Here is an 18,538-nt window from a genome sequence, read left to right on the forward strand (position 1 = left end):
ACACGGAGGTGAGACACTCCACTCTCGTTCACTCAGAAACGAAGGTCTCCCCCTACAGGCGAGCGCCTACGAAGGCCGGTGCCGTGAGCCACACTACGGGCTGGGTGGCCAGCATCGCGCCCGGCCGCCTTTGTCTCCCCCCCAGTGGCAACGTTTCCTGCACATCGCAGCGGGCAGGAGACATCACGGCGGCAACGACGACGAGACGATGGCGATGCACGACGACTCCCACGTCTTCTTGGTTCTTTCGGTAAAGTCACGTAGAATGGAAATAATAAACAAGTATAACCCGTAAAAACTAAGTTTTTCACTGTAAATCCTTTATATGCGTGGCGGCTAGAGTCCTCTCGTGCTCTGGCTTGAGATGGCTGCCACCTATGGGTCAGATGATTGCATTGCACCATTAAGCAATTGGTAATTAAATATAATATTTTTGTCCTAAAAAGTGTAAAATTTTGGAACATTAATTGTCACGCACAACGAGTCTGTGTGGAAAATGTCAGCTCGATTGGATCACGGGAAGGGGGTTAAAAAACGACCGAAAGATTTGCACGGTCCTAAGCAAGCAAGCGAACTTAATATAAAGGATTTAAAAGACTTTGTCATCTCGACAGATCTGTTCTTCTTCACCTGAGGACGGCTGCTTGCATTGTGGCCGAAACGTCGTGAGAAGAATTACATTTTTATTATTTTATTATGTCCCTTCTACGTGACTTTACCGAAAGAACCAAGATGAATCCCTGCAGTCACGAAAGCTTTAAATCGAAAGACTCCCATGTCCTCATTGTCGCCGTTCCCGTTGCTTGGCCACCTGAATGTGGAATTGTCGTGGAAGCCTCTGGCATCGAGATCGGCAGCACGTGCAACTCCCCCGGCGACAACACCATGACCCCGACCGTAATTTAAATATGGTCTTTATTTTCGTTTTAATTAACAAAATGTTTAAAACATGTGCTGGGTGGGTGCGGGGGAGGGGGACAAGCACGGGAATGCGAGTTATTGGCGACGTAATCATCGACGAGTTATCATCAATGACGTAATTATCGACGAGTTGTCATCAATGACGTAATTATCGACGAGTTGTCATCAATGACGTAATCATCGACGAGATGTCATCATCGATGACGTTATCATCGACGACCCAGTTAGCATTACCGACGAGGGGTTATCGTCAATGACATTATCATCGACGACGCGTTAGAATCATCGACGAGGAGTTATCGCAGAGTTGTTGTTGTCATCATCGACGGGCTAGCATCATCATCATCGATGACGACGACCGAACCCACAGATCGATCGTGGGCCAAACGCCACTTCTCGACGACCCGTGTTCCACAACCACATTTGACCCGGAAACACCGTTTATAGATTCGTATTTTCTTCCAATCTTTACCCCCCACCACCGTCACTGCCACCGCCACCAAAAATCTCCCCAAGTTCATCCCGATTTGCGCGAACCGGCGTTACGTCAAGACAGCGCGGAGGAGGAGGAGGAATCCGTTCTGAATTCTGGGGCGTCGGCTGCCCGGCCCCCCTCCCCATCCTCCTCCGCCGCGTCAGGCGACGTCGTGGAGGCAAGCGGACATCACAGAGCTGCCTCCGAGATCCCTCCATTATTCCGAGCGACACTCTGGGTGGCCCACACACACACACACATACATGCACACACACACACGCGCCCCCACACACACACACGCACGCACACACACACACATACACACGCACGGACACACGCACAGATACACACACACACATGCACCCACCCACACACGAGTAGGGGCGGGGGGGTGCCAGAGGACCTTCCCCACCACGCCGTGGCACCGAGAGTGGTGCTCGTCACGTCACCAAGTCGCTGAACGGACAAGGTTTGAATTCTCAAGAGCTGAGATGTTCGCATTCAATCGGGCACGGAACCAAATACAACGTCAGGGGATTCTTGCGGCCTCAGTGGTGACCGGGTTGAGGCCACCCACTCGCACGGGACTTGATAACCCCGTTAAATTACGGCCGTGTTGATGCAAGTCTACGAGTCTGTGTGTGTATCTCTACTTATGTGGGTCTCTATGCGAGTCTCTGTGCGAGTCTATGGGTCTCTGTGTGAGTGTGTAGATCTCTGTGAGGCGATGGGTCTCTATGCGAGTCTGTGAGTCTACGGGTCTCTGTGCGAGTCTACGGGTCTCTGTGTGAGTCTGTGGGTCTCTGTGTGAGTCTGTGGGTCTCTGTGTGAGTCTATGGGTCTCTGTGCGAGTCTACGGGTCTCTGTGTGAGTCTGTGGGTCTCTGTGTGAGTCTATGGGTCTCCCTTTGTCTATGGGTCTCTGTGTGAGTATGTGGGTCTCTGTGTGAGTCTACGGGTTTCTGTGCGAGTCTATGGGTCTCTGTGTGAGTCTATGGGTCTCTGTGCGAGTCTACGGGTCTCTGTGCGAGTCTACGGGTCTCTGTGCGAGTCTACGGGTCTCTGGTGTTGGTGTGGTGTTGAGCAGGGTGGTGGTGTGGTGCTGATGATCTGGTGATGGTGTGGTGTTGAGCAGGGTGGTGGTGTGGGTGCTGATGGTGCGGTGTTGAGCAGGCTGGCATTAAATAGTGGGGGCAGCGTGAAAGAGATAGTAAGGTGTGCAATTGAGAGTGGTGTGCCTGGTGCGGCGAGGCTTGGTGCGGTCTGACTTGGTGTGGTACAACTTAAACACGGTGTGACATTGTGGTGGTTGTGGCCAGGCGAGCACCGCCACCTTCACCACCACCACATCAACACCATCACCACCACCAACATCACCCTCCTCCTCCACCACCAACAAAACCACCACCATCGCCATCAACATCACGCTCCGCCGCCACCGCCACCGCCACCACCGCCGTCGCCACCACCACCACTGCGCGATCGATCACAGGAAGTACGGCGTGGTGGTGCGGGGCGGGATAACGCGCTCCGAGTCCGGCACGGCGCGAAACAGCCGCGGCTCCCGCGTGCTGGCGTCCGGGAACACCATGATGGAGGCGATGTTGCCGCAGCGGTAGCAGTAGTTGGGCGCCGACCAAACGGTGACGAGCTTCTCGTCGAACATGAACTTGTAGCCCTCGTGCACCAGCTGGTGGGCACGGCAGATGAGCTTCAGGTTGTTGATGTGAACGAACTGTGGGCGGGTGGGGGCAAGGATGGGCGGGTGGAGGTGGGGGTGTGGGTGGGTGGGGGCAAGGGTGGGTGGGTGGGGGCAAGGGTGGGTGGGGGCGTGCGTGGGTGGTTGCGTGGGTAGGGGCGTGGGTGGGTGGGCGCGTGCGTGGGTGGGTCCGTGGGTTGGCAAGCGCGTGGGTGGGTGGGTGCGTGGGTGGGTGGGTGCGTGGGTGGGTTATTGGTGGGTTGTTTGTGGGTTGTGGATGGTTTGTGGGTGGGTGGGTTGGAGCAGACACAAAGACAAAGGTCACCCACCCGTGTCGCCTCTAACAAGAGAGAGGTCTGCGGCAAGTGCTGTTAGCGAGCGCGGCAAACAAGGGGTAGGGTTCCATACTCTTTGGTTCTTTCGGTCAAGTCACGTAGGTAGAAAATACATATTTAGTATGGATCCCTGCAGTCACGAAAACTTCAAATCAAGGGGCAGGGTGGCTGGCACCACACCCGGCCGCCTTTGCTTTCCTAGGACCGATTCAGATCATCGCTACTGGTGTTGGCAGTGAGCGGGAATCGAACTCGGGCAGACGGGTTCGTAGCGTGGCGCTCGCTACCCACTACACTCCCTCTCTGTGACAGCGAGGAGTGGATCGCGTACGGCAGAGGCTCGGGTAGATTCCCTTTAACAGCGAGTCGCCCGCTCCACCTCCACACACTCCCCTCCCTCGACCTCGACTCACCTCCTCCTCCTCCTACCTCCTCCTCCTACCCCTACCTCCCTTCCTCCTCCCTCCTTGACTCACCTCCTATCCCCTCTACCTCCAACCTCCTCCTAACTCCTCCCTCAACTCACCACCTCCTCCTCCCCTCCCCCCCTTCCTCGACTCACCTCGTTGGTGACCTTGGCCCCGAACAGCCAGCCGGCGCCGCGGGGGCTGATGGCCCACGTGTCCACGTCCTCGGGGTCGGACCACACGAGGTCGCAGAAGGCGCCCTTGTGCGGGATCTCGATGTTGCGCTCGATGGTGCGGATCTGGTCCAGGGTCTTGATGTCGGGCGAGAGGCCCCCGTGCACGCACAGCACCTGCTCGTCGATGAGCTGCGGGCGGCGCGCCGCGCACACAGGCAAAGGTTCACCACCACCACCCGCCGCCAACCGTCACCACCACCACCACCACTCGCCAACCGTCACCACCACCACCACCACTCGCCAACCATCACCACCACCACCACTCGCCGCCACCCTTCACCACCACCACCACCACCCACCGCCAACCGTCACCACCACCACCACCACCCACCAACCACCACCACCACCACCACTCGCCGCCACCCTTCACCACCACCACCACCACCACCCACCGCCAACCGTCACCACCACCACTCGCCAACCATCACCACCACCACCACTCGCCGCCACCCTTCACCGCCGCCACCGCCGGCGCTGCCGGGGCAGCTTCTGACAACGGACTGGTTGGGGGGTGAATGGGTCGGTAGGCGAGTGGGTTAGCAGGTGAGTTGGTCTGTAGGTGCGTGGGTCGGTAGGTGAGTGGGTGGGTAGGTGAGTGGGTGGGTAGGTGAGTGGGTGGGTAGGTGGGTAGGTGGGTGGGCGAGTGGGTGGGTGGGTGGGTCGGTAGGTGAATGGGTGAGTGGGTGGGTAGGTGAGTGGGTGGGTAGGTGGTTAGGTGAGTGGGTGAGTGGGTGAGTAGGTGAGTGAGTGAGTGGGTAGGTGAGTGGGTGAGTGAATAAGTGAGTGGGTGGGTAGGTGAGTGGGTCGGTAGGTGAGTGGGTCGGTAGGTGAGTGGGTGAGTGAGTGGGTAGGTGGGTAGGTGAGTAGGCGGGTGGGTAGCGGGGCACTCACCGCGGCCACGGTGAGCATGTCGAACACCTTGGTGCAGTAGCGCCACGCGTTGGCGTTGCCGTACTTGGTGAGACACTCGTCTGCGTGGAGACACGGGGATCACGCACAGACAAAGGTTCCCCGTGTAGCCTACACAGGCTGCTGGGGCAAGTGCCGTTAGCGAGGAGAAGGCCGGCGCGGCGCACGAGGTGGGGGGGGGGGGGTGTGGCCGGCACCGTGCGCATGCCGATGTTTACACAAAGATCCCCCGCGTAGCCTCGCAAAGACTGTGGGGGCAAGTGTTAGCGAGCAGTAGCACCTATTAAGGTCGGCACGGATATTTAAACCGGTCCTGGTGGCCCTCCCCTAGGTAGACTGTGTGTTGGTGGGGGGCTGTGTGTTTGTGTTAGTGGGGAGCCATGTGTGTGTTGGTGGGGGGCTGTGTGTGTGTGTGTTAGTGGGGCGCTGTGTGTGTGTGTGTGTTAGTGGGGCGCTGTGTGTGTGTTAGTGGGGCGCTGTGTGTGTGTTAGTGGGGCGCTGTGTGTGTGTTAGTGGGGCGCTGTGTGTGTGTTAGTGGGGAGCCATGTGTGTGTGTTAGTGGGGCGCTGTGTGTGTGTTAATGGGGGCCGTGTGTGTGTGTGTGTTAGTGGGGCGCTGTGTGTGTGTTAGTGGGGCGCTGTGTGTGTGTCAGTGGGGCGCTGTGTGTGTGTCAGTGGGGCGCTGTGTGTGTGTCAGTGGGGCGCTGTGTGTGTGTCAGTGGGGCGCTGTGTGTGTGTCAGTGGGGCGCTGTGTGTGTGTCAGTGGGGCGCTGCGTATGTGTCAGTGGGGCGCTGCGTGTGTGTTAGTAGGGCCGTGTTTGTGTTAGTGGGGCGCTGTGTGTGTGTCAGTGGGGCGCTGTGTGTGTGTCAGTGGGGCGCTGTGTGTGTGTCAGTGGGGCGCTGTGTGTGTGTTAGTGGGGCGCTGTGTGTGTGTCAGTGGAGCGCTGTGTGTGTGTTAGTGGGGCGCTGTGTGTGTGTTAGTGGGGCGCTGTGTGTGTGTTAGTGGGGCGCTGTGTGTGTGTGTGTGTTAGTAGGGCGCTGTGTGTGTGTCAGTGGGGCGCTGTGTGTGTGTCAGTGGGGCGCTGTGTGTGTGTCAGTGGGGCGCTGTGTGTGTGTTAGTGGGGCGCTGTGTGTGTGTTAGTGGGGCGCTGTGTGTGTGTTAGTAGGGCGCTGTGTGTGTGTTAGTGGGGCGCTGTGTGTGTGTCAGTGGGGCGCTGTGTGAGTGTGTTAGTGGGGCGCTGTGTGTGTGTTAGTAGGGCCGTGTGTGTGTTAGTGGGGCGCTGTGTGTGTGTCAGTGGGGCGCTGTGTGTGTGTGTTAGTGGGGCGCTGTGTGTGTGTTAGTGGGGCGCTGTGTGTGTGTTAGTAGGGCCGTGTGTGTGTCAGTGGGGCGCTGTGTGTGTGTGTTAGTGGGGCGCTGTGTGTGTGTTAGTGGGGCGCTGTGCATGTGTTAGTGGGGCGCTGTGTGTTAGTGGGGCACTGTGTGTGTGTTAGTAGGGCCGTGTGTGTGTCAGTGGGGCGCTGTGTGAGTGTTAGTGGGGCGCTGTGTGTGTGTTAGTAGGGCCGTGTGTGTTAGTGGGGCGCTGTGTGTGTGTTAGTAGGGCCGTGTGTGTTAGTGGGGGCCGTGTGTGTGTTAGTGGGCGCTGTGTGTGTGTGTGTTAGTGGGGGCCGTGTGTGTGTGTGTGTCAGTGGGGCGCTGTGTGTTAGTGGGGCGCTGTGTGTGTGTGTGTGTTAGTGGGGCGCTGTGTGTGTGTGTGTTAGTGGGGCGCTGTGTGTGTGTGTGTTAGTGGGGCGCTGTGTGTGTGTTAGTGGGGCGCTGTGTGTGTGTTAGTGGGGCGCTGTGTGTGTGTTAGTGGGGGCCATGTGTGTGTGTGTGTGTCAGTGGGGCGCTGTGTGTTAGTGGGGCGCTGTGTGTGTGTGTGTTAGTGGGGCGCTGTGTGTGTGTGTGTTAGTGGGGCGCTGTATGTGTGTTAGTGGGGGCTGTGTGTGTGTTAGTGGGGCGCTATGTGTGTGTGTTAGTGGGGGACGTGTGTGTGTGTGTGTCAGTGGGGCGCTGTGTGTTAGTGGGGCGCTGTGTGTGTGTGTGTTAGTGGGGCGCTGTGTGTGTGTGTGTTAGTGGGGCGCTGTGTGTGTGTTAGTGGGGCGCTGTGTGTGTGTTAGTGGGGCGCTGTGTGTGTGTTAGTGGGGCCGTGTGTGTGTGTCAGTGGGGCGCTGCGTGTGTGTGTGTGTCAGTGGGGCGCTGCGTGTGTGTGTGTGTTAGTGGGGCGCTGCGTGTGTGTGTGTCAGTGGGGCGCTGTGTGTGTGTCAGTGGGGCGCTGTGTGCGAGTGTGTGCGGCTACACTGACCGTAGAATCCGTAGACCTGCGTGATCTGCCTGGACTCGTGGTTCCCACGCAGCAGGGTGATGCGGTCGGGCCAGCGCGCCTTGAGCGCCAGCAGGAACGTGAACGTCTCCAGACTGTAGTAGCCTCGATCCACAAAGTCTCCCTGCAGGCACAAGGACAAAGATCCCCCGTGTAGCCTTGACAGACTGTAGGGGCAAGGGCTGTTAGCGAGCGCCTATGAAGGCCGGCACGGTACACGAGGGGACCAACACCGCGCCCGGCAATGTTTGCACATCGCACCGGGTACTCATTTGATGCCGGGTCGACCTAGGGGAGGCCCAGGACCGGTTCAGATAATCGTCAGCGGTGTTGGCCGTGAGCGGGAATCCAACTCGGGTCGCAGGCTTCGTAGCGCAGCGCGCTAACCGCTACACTACCGCTCCCCAGCAGATACACACACACATGCGCGCGCAAACGCGGATATACATGCAAATACGTACGCAGGTACACACAGAAGACAAAGATCTACCCCCCTCCCCCCCCAGTATAGCCTTAACAGACTGTTGGAGCAAGGTGCTGCAAGTGAGCTCCAGACACACGAGTCAAGACGTCTGCACGGCCAAAATGCTGCGTGGCAGACGTGGGTTTTGAAGGCTTTGCGCGACCAATATCATCCATAATACAGATTTTTCTGGGTTCGATCGCGGAAATATATTTTCGCAATCTAACCCCAAAAAAACGTGTATTCTCGACGTGGGTTTGCGGGCCTGTTGTCTGTCTGCCCTGGTCGTTTCCTTACGACGGAAAACAATCCCTGCGAGCTCCGTGGGCCGAGTCCGTGAGCCCCGGCTGTGGGTGCTGCCCATGTTGGGTGTGGGCACGGCGAGGTGGGGGCTGGGGCGAGGTGGGGGCTGGGGGGAGGTGGGGGCTGGGGGGAGGAGGGCACGGGGGGGTCTGGGCTGACTCCCCCCCCCCCCACCGCGATTGACTCACCATGAAGATGTAGTTGGTGTCGGGAACCTCCCCCCCTGTCCGGAACAGCTCCTTCAGGTCGTAGAACTACACGGGGAGAGGAGAGGGGGGAGGGGTCGCACACACATACAAAGATCCCCCACGACAGCCTCAGCAGACTTTCGCGATTAGTGCCTATGAAGAGACCGGCACGGCCAACACAACACCCGGCCGCCTTTGTCTCCCTGGTGACGATGCTCACACATTACACCAGGAACTCATTTGAGGCTGAGTCGACCTAGGGGAGGCCCAGGACCGGTTCAGAAAATCGTCACCGGTGTTGGCCGTGAGCAGGAATGGAACTCGGATCGCCGGGTTCGTAGCGCGGCGCGCTAACCGCTACACCACCGCTCCCCCCACCAACACAGCCACACACAGTCACACACACAGCGCGTGGGTTTGATGCAAGAGACCCCTCACACTGCGGTGAGTGTGCACATGGGTCGTGGTGTGACGTGTGTCGTGAGGCGCGTCGTGACGTGCAGGCACCTGTCCATGGATGTCCCCGCACACCGTGACCGGAGTGGACACGGGCTGCACGTTGGACTCCTCCAGCAAGAGGTCGCACACATAGTCGCAGAGGCGCTGCGACACACACACACACACAGCGTCACACACACAGCGTCACACACACACACACAGCGTCACACACACACACAGCCTCACACACACACACACAGCATCACACACACACAGCGTCACACACACACAGCGTCACACACACACACAGCGTCACAAACACACAGCATCACACACACACAGCGTCACACACACACAGCGTCACACACACACAGAGTCACACACAAAGTCGCAGAGGTGCTGCGACACACACACACACAGCGTCACACACTCAGAGCGTCACACACACACACACAGCGTCACACACACACAGCGTCACACACACACAGCGTCACACACACTCAGCGTCTCACACACACACACACAACGTCACACACACACGTCGTCACACACACACAACGTCACACACACACAGCGTCACACACACACAGCGTCACACACACACAAAGACAAACTGTGGGGGCAATTGCTGTTAGCGAGCACCTATGAAGACCGGCACGGCACACGAGGGGGTGAGTGCGGCCAGCACCACGCCCGGCCGCCTTTGTCTCCCGAGTGGCGATGTTTACACACCGCACAGGTACTCATTTGAGGCTGAGTCTACCTAGGGAAGGCCCATGACCGGTTCAGATAATCACTACTGGTGTTGGTACTCATTTGAGGTCGGCCCCGGATCGTTTGAGATAATCCGTCACGGGTGGTGGTGTTGGCCTGAGCGGGTATCGAACTCGGGTGGCCGGGTTCGTACCGCCCTACCTACCACACCCCACCAGGTCTACCTACCGCACCCTACCAGGTCCACCTACCAAACCCCACCAGGTCTACCTACCGAACCCTACCAGGTCCACCTACCAAACCCCACCAGGTCTACCTACCGAACCCCACCAGGTCCACCTACCGAACCCCACCAGGTCTACCTACCGAACCCCACCAGGTCTACCTACCGAACCCCACCAGGTCCACCTACCGAACCCCACCAGGTCTACCTACCGAACCCCACCAGGTCCACCTACCGAACCCCACCAGGTCCACCTACCGAACCCCACCAGGTCCACCTACCGAACCCCACCAGGTCCACCTACCGAACCCTACCAGGTCTACCTACCGAACCCTACCAGGTCCACCTACCGAACCCCACCAGGTCCACCTACCGCACCCTACCAGGTCCACCTACCGAACCCCACCAGGTCTACCTACCGAACCCCACCAGGTCCACCTACCGAACCCCACCAGGTCTACCTACCGAACCCTACCAGGTCCACCTACCGAACCCTACCAGGTCTACCTACCGAACCCTATCGGCCACCTTTATCTCCCCCAGTGACTACAGTATATTTATCTCTCACACGTAAAGCCAAAGACCCCCCGTGTAGCCTCCAACAGGCTGTTGGGGCAAGTGCTGTTAGCGAGTAGCAGCACCTATGAAGGCCGGCACTGTGGCACACGTAGAGGGGGGGGGGGGCAGCACCACGCCCGGCCGCCTTTGTCTCCCCCCCCCCCCAACACAGCGGCGATGTTTACACACCGCAACCGCGTACTCATTTGAGGCCGAGTCGACCTAGGGGAGGCCCAGGACCGCCTCAAGATAATCGTCACTCGAGCTCGGCTCGCCGCGCTCCCCAACTCCCACACACAAAGACAAAGGTCCCCCGTGTAGCCTGTGGCAGACTGTCGGGGCAAGTGCTGTTAGCAAGTAGCAGCACCTATGAAGGCTACCGGCACTGTGGCACACGAGGGGGTGGGGTGGCCAGCAACCACGCCCGGCCGCCTTTGTCTCCCCAACGCGGCGAATGTTTACACACCGCACCGGGTACTCATTTGAGGCCGAGTCAACCTAGAGGAGAGGGGGTCACCGGTGTTGGCCGTGAGCGGGAATCGAACTCGGCTCGTAGCGCGGCGCGCTAACCTCTACCCCACCGCTCCCCACAACACACAGAGACACACACACACACAGACAGAGAGGACACGCTCGCGTCTCCTTGCCCGCTCCGCGTGTCCTCTCCGTGTCCCACCCGCCGCCTCTCACCTTGAGGTCGTTCTCCGGCAGGTACTTGCACTGCTTGGCGATGTCGATGTACTTGTCCAGGTCCAGAGGCGCCATCTTCACTCCTCCTCCTACTACTACTCCGACTACAGGCCGCGGCTGCCGGGTTGCATTCCCTAGTGCGGATAAGAGTGCGGGGTTTATATTCCACAGTGCGGATAGGAGTGGCGGTTTATTTTTTCCAATGCGGATAAGAGTGACGGTTTATATTACGTAGTGCGGATAGGAGTAGGAGGTTATATTACCTAGTGCGGATGGGAGCAAAGGTTGGATTCCATAATGTACATAGGATTATGGGGTGAAATTCCCCAATGTGGATAAGAGGGGATTGTATTCCCCAGTGCGGATAAGAGTGTGGAGCTTATATTGCCTAATGCGGATAGGAGTACGGGGTTTATATTCCCCAGTACGGATAGGAGTGGCGAGTTTATATTGCCTAATGCGGATAGGAGTGCGGAGTTTATATTCCCCAGTGCGGATAGGAGTAGGGAGTTTATATTCCCTTCTTAGGTTTTTTCGGTAAAGTCACGTAGAAAGTAAAATAAAATAAAAACAAAAATCACGACGTTTCGGAGGCAACACAAGTCTCCGTCATCAGGTGGGACCGTCACAGCCAGATTAGCTGTATCAAGTGAGGCAATGATTCAAGATGTAATCCCTTAAAAGCGAGTTGAGGGGGGAGGGAGAGGGAGGGGGGAGCTCATCAGACTATGGTAGCCAATGAAAGGAACGTATCGGGAGGGAGGGGGGGCGAGGCCAAAAGGGTGGGCGATGGACGTGGAAGCGCTTGTGCCCAAGCGGCCAATTACTGCACACGCCAACACAATGGAGCGATTGTGCGCAAGCGGCCAGCCACTGCACCCGCCAACACAATGGGCAGAGAGGAGGAGGGGAGGTCTAATACACATGATAGACAAAAGAACGAAAATGATTATGGGTACAAACTTAGGGGGAGCTCATCAGACTATGGTAACCAATGAATGGAACCATAGTCTGATGAGCTCCCCCTAAGTTTGTACCCATAATAATTTTCGTTCTTTTGTCTATCATGTGTATCAGACCCCCCCTCCCCCTCTCTCTCCATTGTGTTGGCGTGTGCAGTAATTGGCCGCTTGCACACAAGCGCTTCCACGTCCATCGCCCACCCTTTTGGCCTCGCCCCCCCTCCCTCCCGATACGTTCCTTTCATTGGCTACCATAGTCTGATGAGCTCCCCCTCCCTCTCCCTCCCCCCTCAACTCGCTTTTAAGGGATTACATCTTGAATCATTGCCTCACTTGATACAGCTAATCTGGCTGTGACGATCCCACCTGATGACGGAGACTTGTGTTGCCTCCGAAACGTCGTGATTTTTGTTTTTATTTTATTTTACTTTCTACGTGACTTTACCGAAAAAACCTAAGAAGATGATTCCTTGCAGTCACGAAAGCTTCAAATCTAGAATTTGTATTCCCTATTGCGGATAGGAGCGAGGGTTTATATTACTTAGTGCCGATAGGAGCAGTAGGTTGGATTCCATAATGCAGATAGGCGTATGGGTTATATTACATAGTGCGGATGGGAGGTGGGTTTATATTCCCTAGTGCGGATAGGAGTAGGGGGGTTTTATATTACCTAGTGCGCATAAGAGAAGATGGTCACATACCATCATGCAGATAGAAATAGGGTTTACATACCCTAGTGCGGTTAGGAGTGGGTTTTATATTCCTTAATATGGATCAGTGTCGTGATATATTTTCTACAGTAGATAAGGAAATGGTTTTATGTATCTCAGAATTATAATTTAGGCTGGAGAAATCCGATGAGCAATGAAGCTCTTTTTCGGGTCAGAAAGTTACAGTAACAAACGACAGTTGTGCAATGCAGAGAAAAGGGGAAGCAATATACTATTCACATATAAGCATAAATAAAGTACTCAATATAAGGGGCCGGCCATAAATGACGTCACGCACCTGGGGAGGGGGTCAGACATTTGTGACGATGTGTGACGACGGGGGGGGGGGGGGTGAGAAATGTGACGTCACATCAAAATGCACAACTTAACACGTTCTACTTAATTAAATAGACTTTTTAATAAATATTTTCTCCTACAACATCAGAGTGCAACGCCACATTAAATACGCACTACAATGACAATAGTTTATATTTTTTTTGGGGGGGGGGGGCAGAGCTTTGTGACGTCATATTTGAGGGGGGGCTGATTTTTTGTGACGTCGTGTGATGAAGGAGGGGGGGGTCACAAATCGTCCTAAATCGCCCAAAATCGCGTGACGTCATTTATGGACGACCCCTAAGTACGGATTGCATAAGTTAATTCCTGCTCATGTTTTTAAAACACTAAATGCAAGCTTGGACAAGACCACAGGTGCGGATAAGAAGCAAGCAGTCTAAACCACAATACATTTAAATAGATATATAATCTTTGATTTAAAGCTTTCGTGACTGCAGGGATTCATCGTCTTGGTTCTTTCGGTAAAGTCAGGTAGAAGGGAAATAATAAAATAAGAAAACATAAAATAATTTTTTTCTTATTTTTATTTTTTTTATTTTACATAATTTTTTTTCTGTTTTATTTTTATTCTTTTGATTATTTCCCTTCTACGTGACTTTACCGAAAGAACCAAGAAGAGATATTTAATCGGTGACGTTTCGGGCAATGGCCCTTCCGCAGTGCACGTACAATGCTCGCTACACACAACACACGACAGGGGGCAGTGTAGCCCCACGCGTGAGTGCGTCGTGGGGAGCGGTGGTGCAGCGGTTAGCGCTACGCTACACTACGAACCTGGCGTCGCGAGTTCGATTCCCGCTCGCGGTCAACACCCAGCGACGATTATTTAAACCGGTCCTGGGCCTCCCCCTAGGTCGACTCAGCCTCAAATGAGTACCTGGTGCGGCGTGTAACATCCCCACTGGGGAGACAAAGGCGGCCGGGCGTGGTGCTGGTGGCCGATTACCCCCTCGTGTGCCGTGCCGGTCGCCTTATGAGGTGCTACTCGCTCACAGCACTTGCCCTAACAGTCTGTCAAGGCTACCTGGGGGATCTTTGTCTTTGGCGTCGCAGCAGTTTGCGCACTGCGATAGGAACCCGGCGACTCCGATCCCGAGTGTCGCTCACGGCCAACATCAGTGGCGAGTGATGTCCGAACCGGCCTCCTGTAGGTCGACTCGACCTTAATTCGAGTGACTGGGAGTTTCAAGGACGACGTTTACATTACCAAAGCATATTTGTTTGCACGCTTTACCACAATTATGTAACATGATATATGTAACTGGATATATGTTACGGGATATCGGTAACGTTCAATGTTAAATTCTCCCATAGCGTTCAATGTTACAGTCTGTCACGGGGTTCCATATTTCAGTTCATACTGGTAGGAACCTCCTGGTTACACCAGCCCACAGGGGATTATTGTGTCCGTCGTGCAGGGAGGGGCTGGGTGGGGAGGGGCTGGGTGGGGGCTGGGTGTGGAGGGGCTGGGTGGGAAGGGGCTGGTCACCCCGTGGTGCCCTAATAAAAACTCAACGTTTAACCTACTCACGCCGGCTTGTGCCCGCCCTCACAGTCGGACATATTTTCGGAATACACCACGCCGCCGTTGACCCTGGCCATTGACCGAGCAATCCAACGTTCCTACCAGCTCCCTCCGCAGGACAATGTGTTAAAGTGACTACGCGCAACAGAAACATCCTGGAAAAACAGCAAAGTCTTCCAGAAAAAGCACCGCAGTTCAACGCTGCGTGCAACAATCCCAGTGGGATGCAAGTCAAACAATAACAACCATAAGACAATGTAGATTAAAGTTATCAGGTTAACTCTGTACAACAACAAGCAAATATGGCTAATCCAATATGAAAGTCTCCCATAGCGTTCAATGTTACAGGACATCATAGGGTTCAAGGTTAAAGTCTCCCGTAGGAGTTTCACAGCCCATCTGCGTGTGGTCCACCAACCCTCACTGCTGCTGCCACCCAGAGCGGTAGACCACCACCACCACGTGGTCAAGCCACGTGCAGGGACTTCGTAAGCTGCTCGCTGACATCACTGGGTGATTTACAATTGTAGCCCGTCAGCCCTGTGCCTTCTATTCCTCTCCGTGAATCCTTTCGAGGTGGTGGTGGTGGTGGGGGGAGGAGGGGTGGGGAGAGTTCGGCTAAATAGACAACAACAACGAACGGATAAGAATAACAATCAAGTTCGAATTCTAGATTTGAAGCTTTCGTGACTGCAAGGATTCATATTCTTAGGTTTTTTCGGTAAAGTTACGTAGGTGAAAAATTAAAATTAATAAAAGTAAAATAAAAATAAAATAAAAAATAAAAATCACGACGTTTCGGAGGTAACAGCCGCACTACCTCTACATAACAAAGGCTCAGTCAACCATTCTACACAACAAAGACTCATTTCCTGGCAGCGATTTCAGCCACATCATCTCTACATTACAAAAGGCTCAGTCCCATTTACACGGCACCTTTACATCATCCGCACCTAGTTTACACAACAAAGGCTCATTCCTAGCAGCGTGCTTCAGCCGCACCGAACCTCACAAAACATAATATTCAGGTGCCTACCTTGGCTCCTCCCACCCTCAACCAGTATATATACAAGGACTGTTTTCTTGGATTTTTTCTCACTTGATACAGATATCGTGCTGTGACGGTTCCACCTGAAGACGGAAGTTTGTGTTGCCTCCGAAACGTCGTGATTTTTATTTTTTATTTTACTTTTATTAATTTTAAATTTTCACCTACGTGACTTTACCGAAACAAACCTAAGAATATGAATCAAGTTCGAAGACAGCGAGCAGTCGTGCGTTGTGCGCGGGCGGGTTTTACAAAATTCAGCACCACGGCAAGAATTTGATTCCAAGAGCCCTCTTCAGAAGGGGGCAACTTGCTGCGTCGATCGAGGCGAACGCTCCCTCGAGGTCACAACACCGCAAATTGATCTTCTTGGTTCTTTCGGTAAAGTCGTCACGTAGAAGGGAAGTAATAAAATAATAAAAATAAAACATAATAAAACAATTCTCACGACGTTTCGGCCACAACGCAAGCAGCCGTCCTCAGGCGAAAACGAGGTCTGTCGAGGCGACAGCGTCTGAATGAAACAGCACACGTGCTTGGAGCATATATTTAAGCTGGGTTGGAAGGGGGGGAAAGAGCGCCTTGACAAAATAATTTGCATATCAAGAGGCATTTAGCATATTTATGGAAAATCCCTTTGATGCTGCTAACCCTGCATAATGCACGGGCTTGAGTAGTACTAATCACATACCTGCATTTCCCATAAATATGCTAAATGCCTCTTGATATGCAAATTCTTTTGTCAAGGCGCCCTTCCCCCCTTCCAACCCAGCTTAAATATATGCTTCAAACACGTGTGCTGTTTCATTCAGACGCTGTCGCCTCGACAGACCTGGTTTTCACCTGAGGACGGCTGCTTGCGTTGTAGCTGAAACGTCGTGAGAATTGTTTTATTATGTTTCATTTTTATTATTTTATTACTTCCCTTCTACGTGATTTTACCCAAAGAACCAAGAAGATGAATCCCTGCAGTCACGAAAGCTTTAAATAAAAATACGGAGATTATGTCATGATATGTAATAATATCGGTACGTATAATGACGATGATGCTGCTTATGACCACGCCGCTGATGATGATGATGGCGATAAGGTGAATCATCGCGAAACGCTTGAACATCCGCCGCGACAAATCTCTCCGCGGACTCACCAGGGGCACACGTGCACCCCAAGGCGGGGTTCCCTTCCGTCTGGTTCATCCACATTCCGACCCGTCTTTGTATCTCCCGTTTCCAGTGCCAGGGAAACAGGCACAGCTTTAAATCGAAATTTAACCGCAAATTGAGTTCCCCTGGGCGAGTAAACTTGACGCAACCGTAATCAACTGCGCGTGTTGTTGTTCATTCCCACCAATAACTCGACAGACGAGAAATTCGGGAAATTCCTCGTCGATCGACGCGCATTCAAATTGATGTCGATTTGAGTTACACACGCACACGTATTATCGGAGCATCGTTGGATGTAGCTGACTGGTCTACACGTTATCCACACATCTCAATGCTGCGTCGCGTGCCTGCTTCTCTGCGTTGAACACGTGGAAACCGTGTGCCAACAATCTGTCATCTAAAACAGCAGTCCAACTCACCAGCATAGTGGGCACTTATAATACGCGTACGATTCGTTACGGATCAGCTCACACCGGCTACATGATAATCATACGATGATCCCACGTCGTCTTACTACTGTGCGGTGTGCTGCGTTGAACTGGGGCCCGTATCGGAATCGGCGTTTATATTGCGGGAAGGAATCCGATGAGGTGTAAAGCTCTTTAATTTCACACATGTTCAGTTAGGGGGCACGTGGTCAGGACGTGACAACAGCAGCAAACAATACCAAGAAAAAAACACGATAGAAGTGCAAAACATAGGAAAGGTAAACACGATTTTTAAAAAAAATATACAAATAAAACTAAACAATTTTTTTTCTTAGGGGCCGGCCATAAATGACGTCACGCGATTTTGGACGATTTTTGACCCCCCCCCCCCTCGTCACACGGCGTCACAAAAAGTCAGGCACCCCCTTCAAATATGACGTCACAAAGCTCTGCCCCCACCCCCCCAAAACCATGTTTCCATTTTGAAAATAAAACATGCTTCAAATCGCTTTAAAATATTGTCATTGTAGTGCGTATTTAATGTGGCACTGCACTCTGATGTTGTAGGAGAAAACATTTATTAAAAAGTCGATTTGATTAAGTAGAACGTGTTGTCTATATTTATTTAAAGTTGCGCATTTTGATGTGACGTCACATTTTTCACCCCCCCCCCCCTCGTCACACATCGTCACAAATGTCTGACCCCCCCCCCCCTAGGTGCGTGACGTCATTTATGGACGGCCCCTTACCAGGTAAGGTCCCACAGAGTTATTAGAAGCGATCTGGCCACAAATGACAACACAGCGAAAGGGGCTTTTCACCGTGTGGAAATGTTCTAGGGGGCCGTCCATAAATGACGTCACGCACCTAAGGGTGGGGGGGGTCAAACATTTGTGACGATGTGTGACGAGGGGGAGGGCGGGGGGTGAGAAATGTGACGTCACATCAAAATGCGCAACTTTAAATAAATATAGACAACACGTTCTACTTAATTAAATAGACTTTGTAATAAATGTTTTCTCCTACAACATCAGAGTGCAGCGGCACATTAAATACACACTACAATGACAATAGTTTAAAGCGATTTGAAGCATGTTTTATTTTCAAAATGGAAACATGGTTTTGGGGGTGGGGTGGGGGGCAAAGCTTTATGACGTCATATTTGAGGGGGGGGGGTCTGACTTTTTGTGACGTCGTGTTACGAAGAGGAGGAGGGGGGGGGGCTGTCAAAAATCGCGTGACGTCATTTATGGACGGCCCCTAGCAGCAAAAATGCTCTAACTGATTTTAAACGCACGTTCATTCAACAGCGATGGGGGGAGGGGGGGGGTGGGGGCATTTCCTCCAGCAGGCGTCAGGGACAGGATAATGTGAGCTGTTTACAAGCATTGTGTTCAAGCGTAAGACACTGTACGTGACGACTGGCCG

At 53.8% G+C, this 18,538-nt stretch overlaps 1 protein-coding gene across 1 annotated transcript; it reads right to left on the reverse strand.

Annotated features, from left to right (window-relative positions):
- Positions 1 to 898: 898 nt before the first annotated feature.
- On the reverse strand, positions 899 to 16,798 carry PPP6C (protein phosphatase 6 catalytic subunit). The gene is made up of 8 exons (XM_078616148.1): positions 16,667 to 16,798; positions 10,918 to 11,051; positions 8,802 to 8,897; positions 8,295 to 8,360; positions 7,323 to 7,464; positions 4,964 to 5,043; positions 3,992 to 4,201; positions 899 to 3,130 (listed from the first exon to the last, which is right to left on the reverse strand). Exons 1-8 carry the CDS (start codon positions 16,719 to 16,721, stop codon positions 2,882 to 2,884), a joined length of 1,032 nt encoding a protein of 343 aa, XP_078472274.1. The 5' UTR covers positions 16,722 to 16,798; the 3' UTR covers positions 899 to 2,881.
- Between the last annotated feature and the right edge of the window lie 1,740 nt (positions 16,799 to 18,538).

Source organism: Lampetra planeri, chromosome 49 (genome assembly GCF_965212315.1).
Source record: "Lampetra planeri chromosome 49, kcLamPlan1.2.h2, whole genome shotgun sequence".
In the NCBI taxonomy this organism is placed as follows: domain Eukaryota; kingdom Metazoa; phylum Chordata; class Hyperoartia; order Petromyzontiformes; family Petromyzontidae; genus Lampetra; species Lampetra planeri.

Coding starts and splice junctions, on each gene's coding strand:
- PPP6C (XM_078616148.1), bottom strand. CDS start 16,721: ATGTGGATGAACCAGACGGAAGGGAACCCCGCCTTGGGGTGCACGTGT. Junction 11,052..16,666: donor GGGGTGCACGTGTGCCCCTG/GTGAGTCCGCGG, acceptor TATCCGCACTAG/GGAATGCAACCCGGCAGCCG. Junction 8,898..10,917: donor TGCCGGAGAACGACCTCAAG/GTGAGAGGCGGC, acceptor TGTGTGTCGCAG/CGCCTCTGCGACTATGTGTG.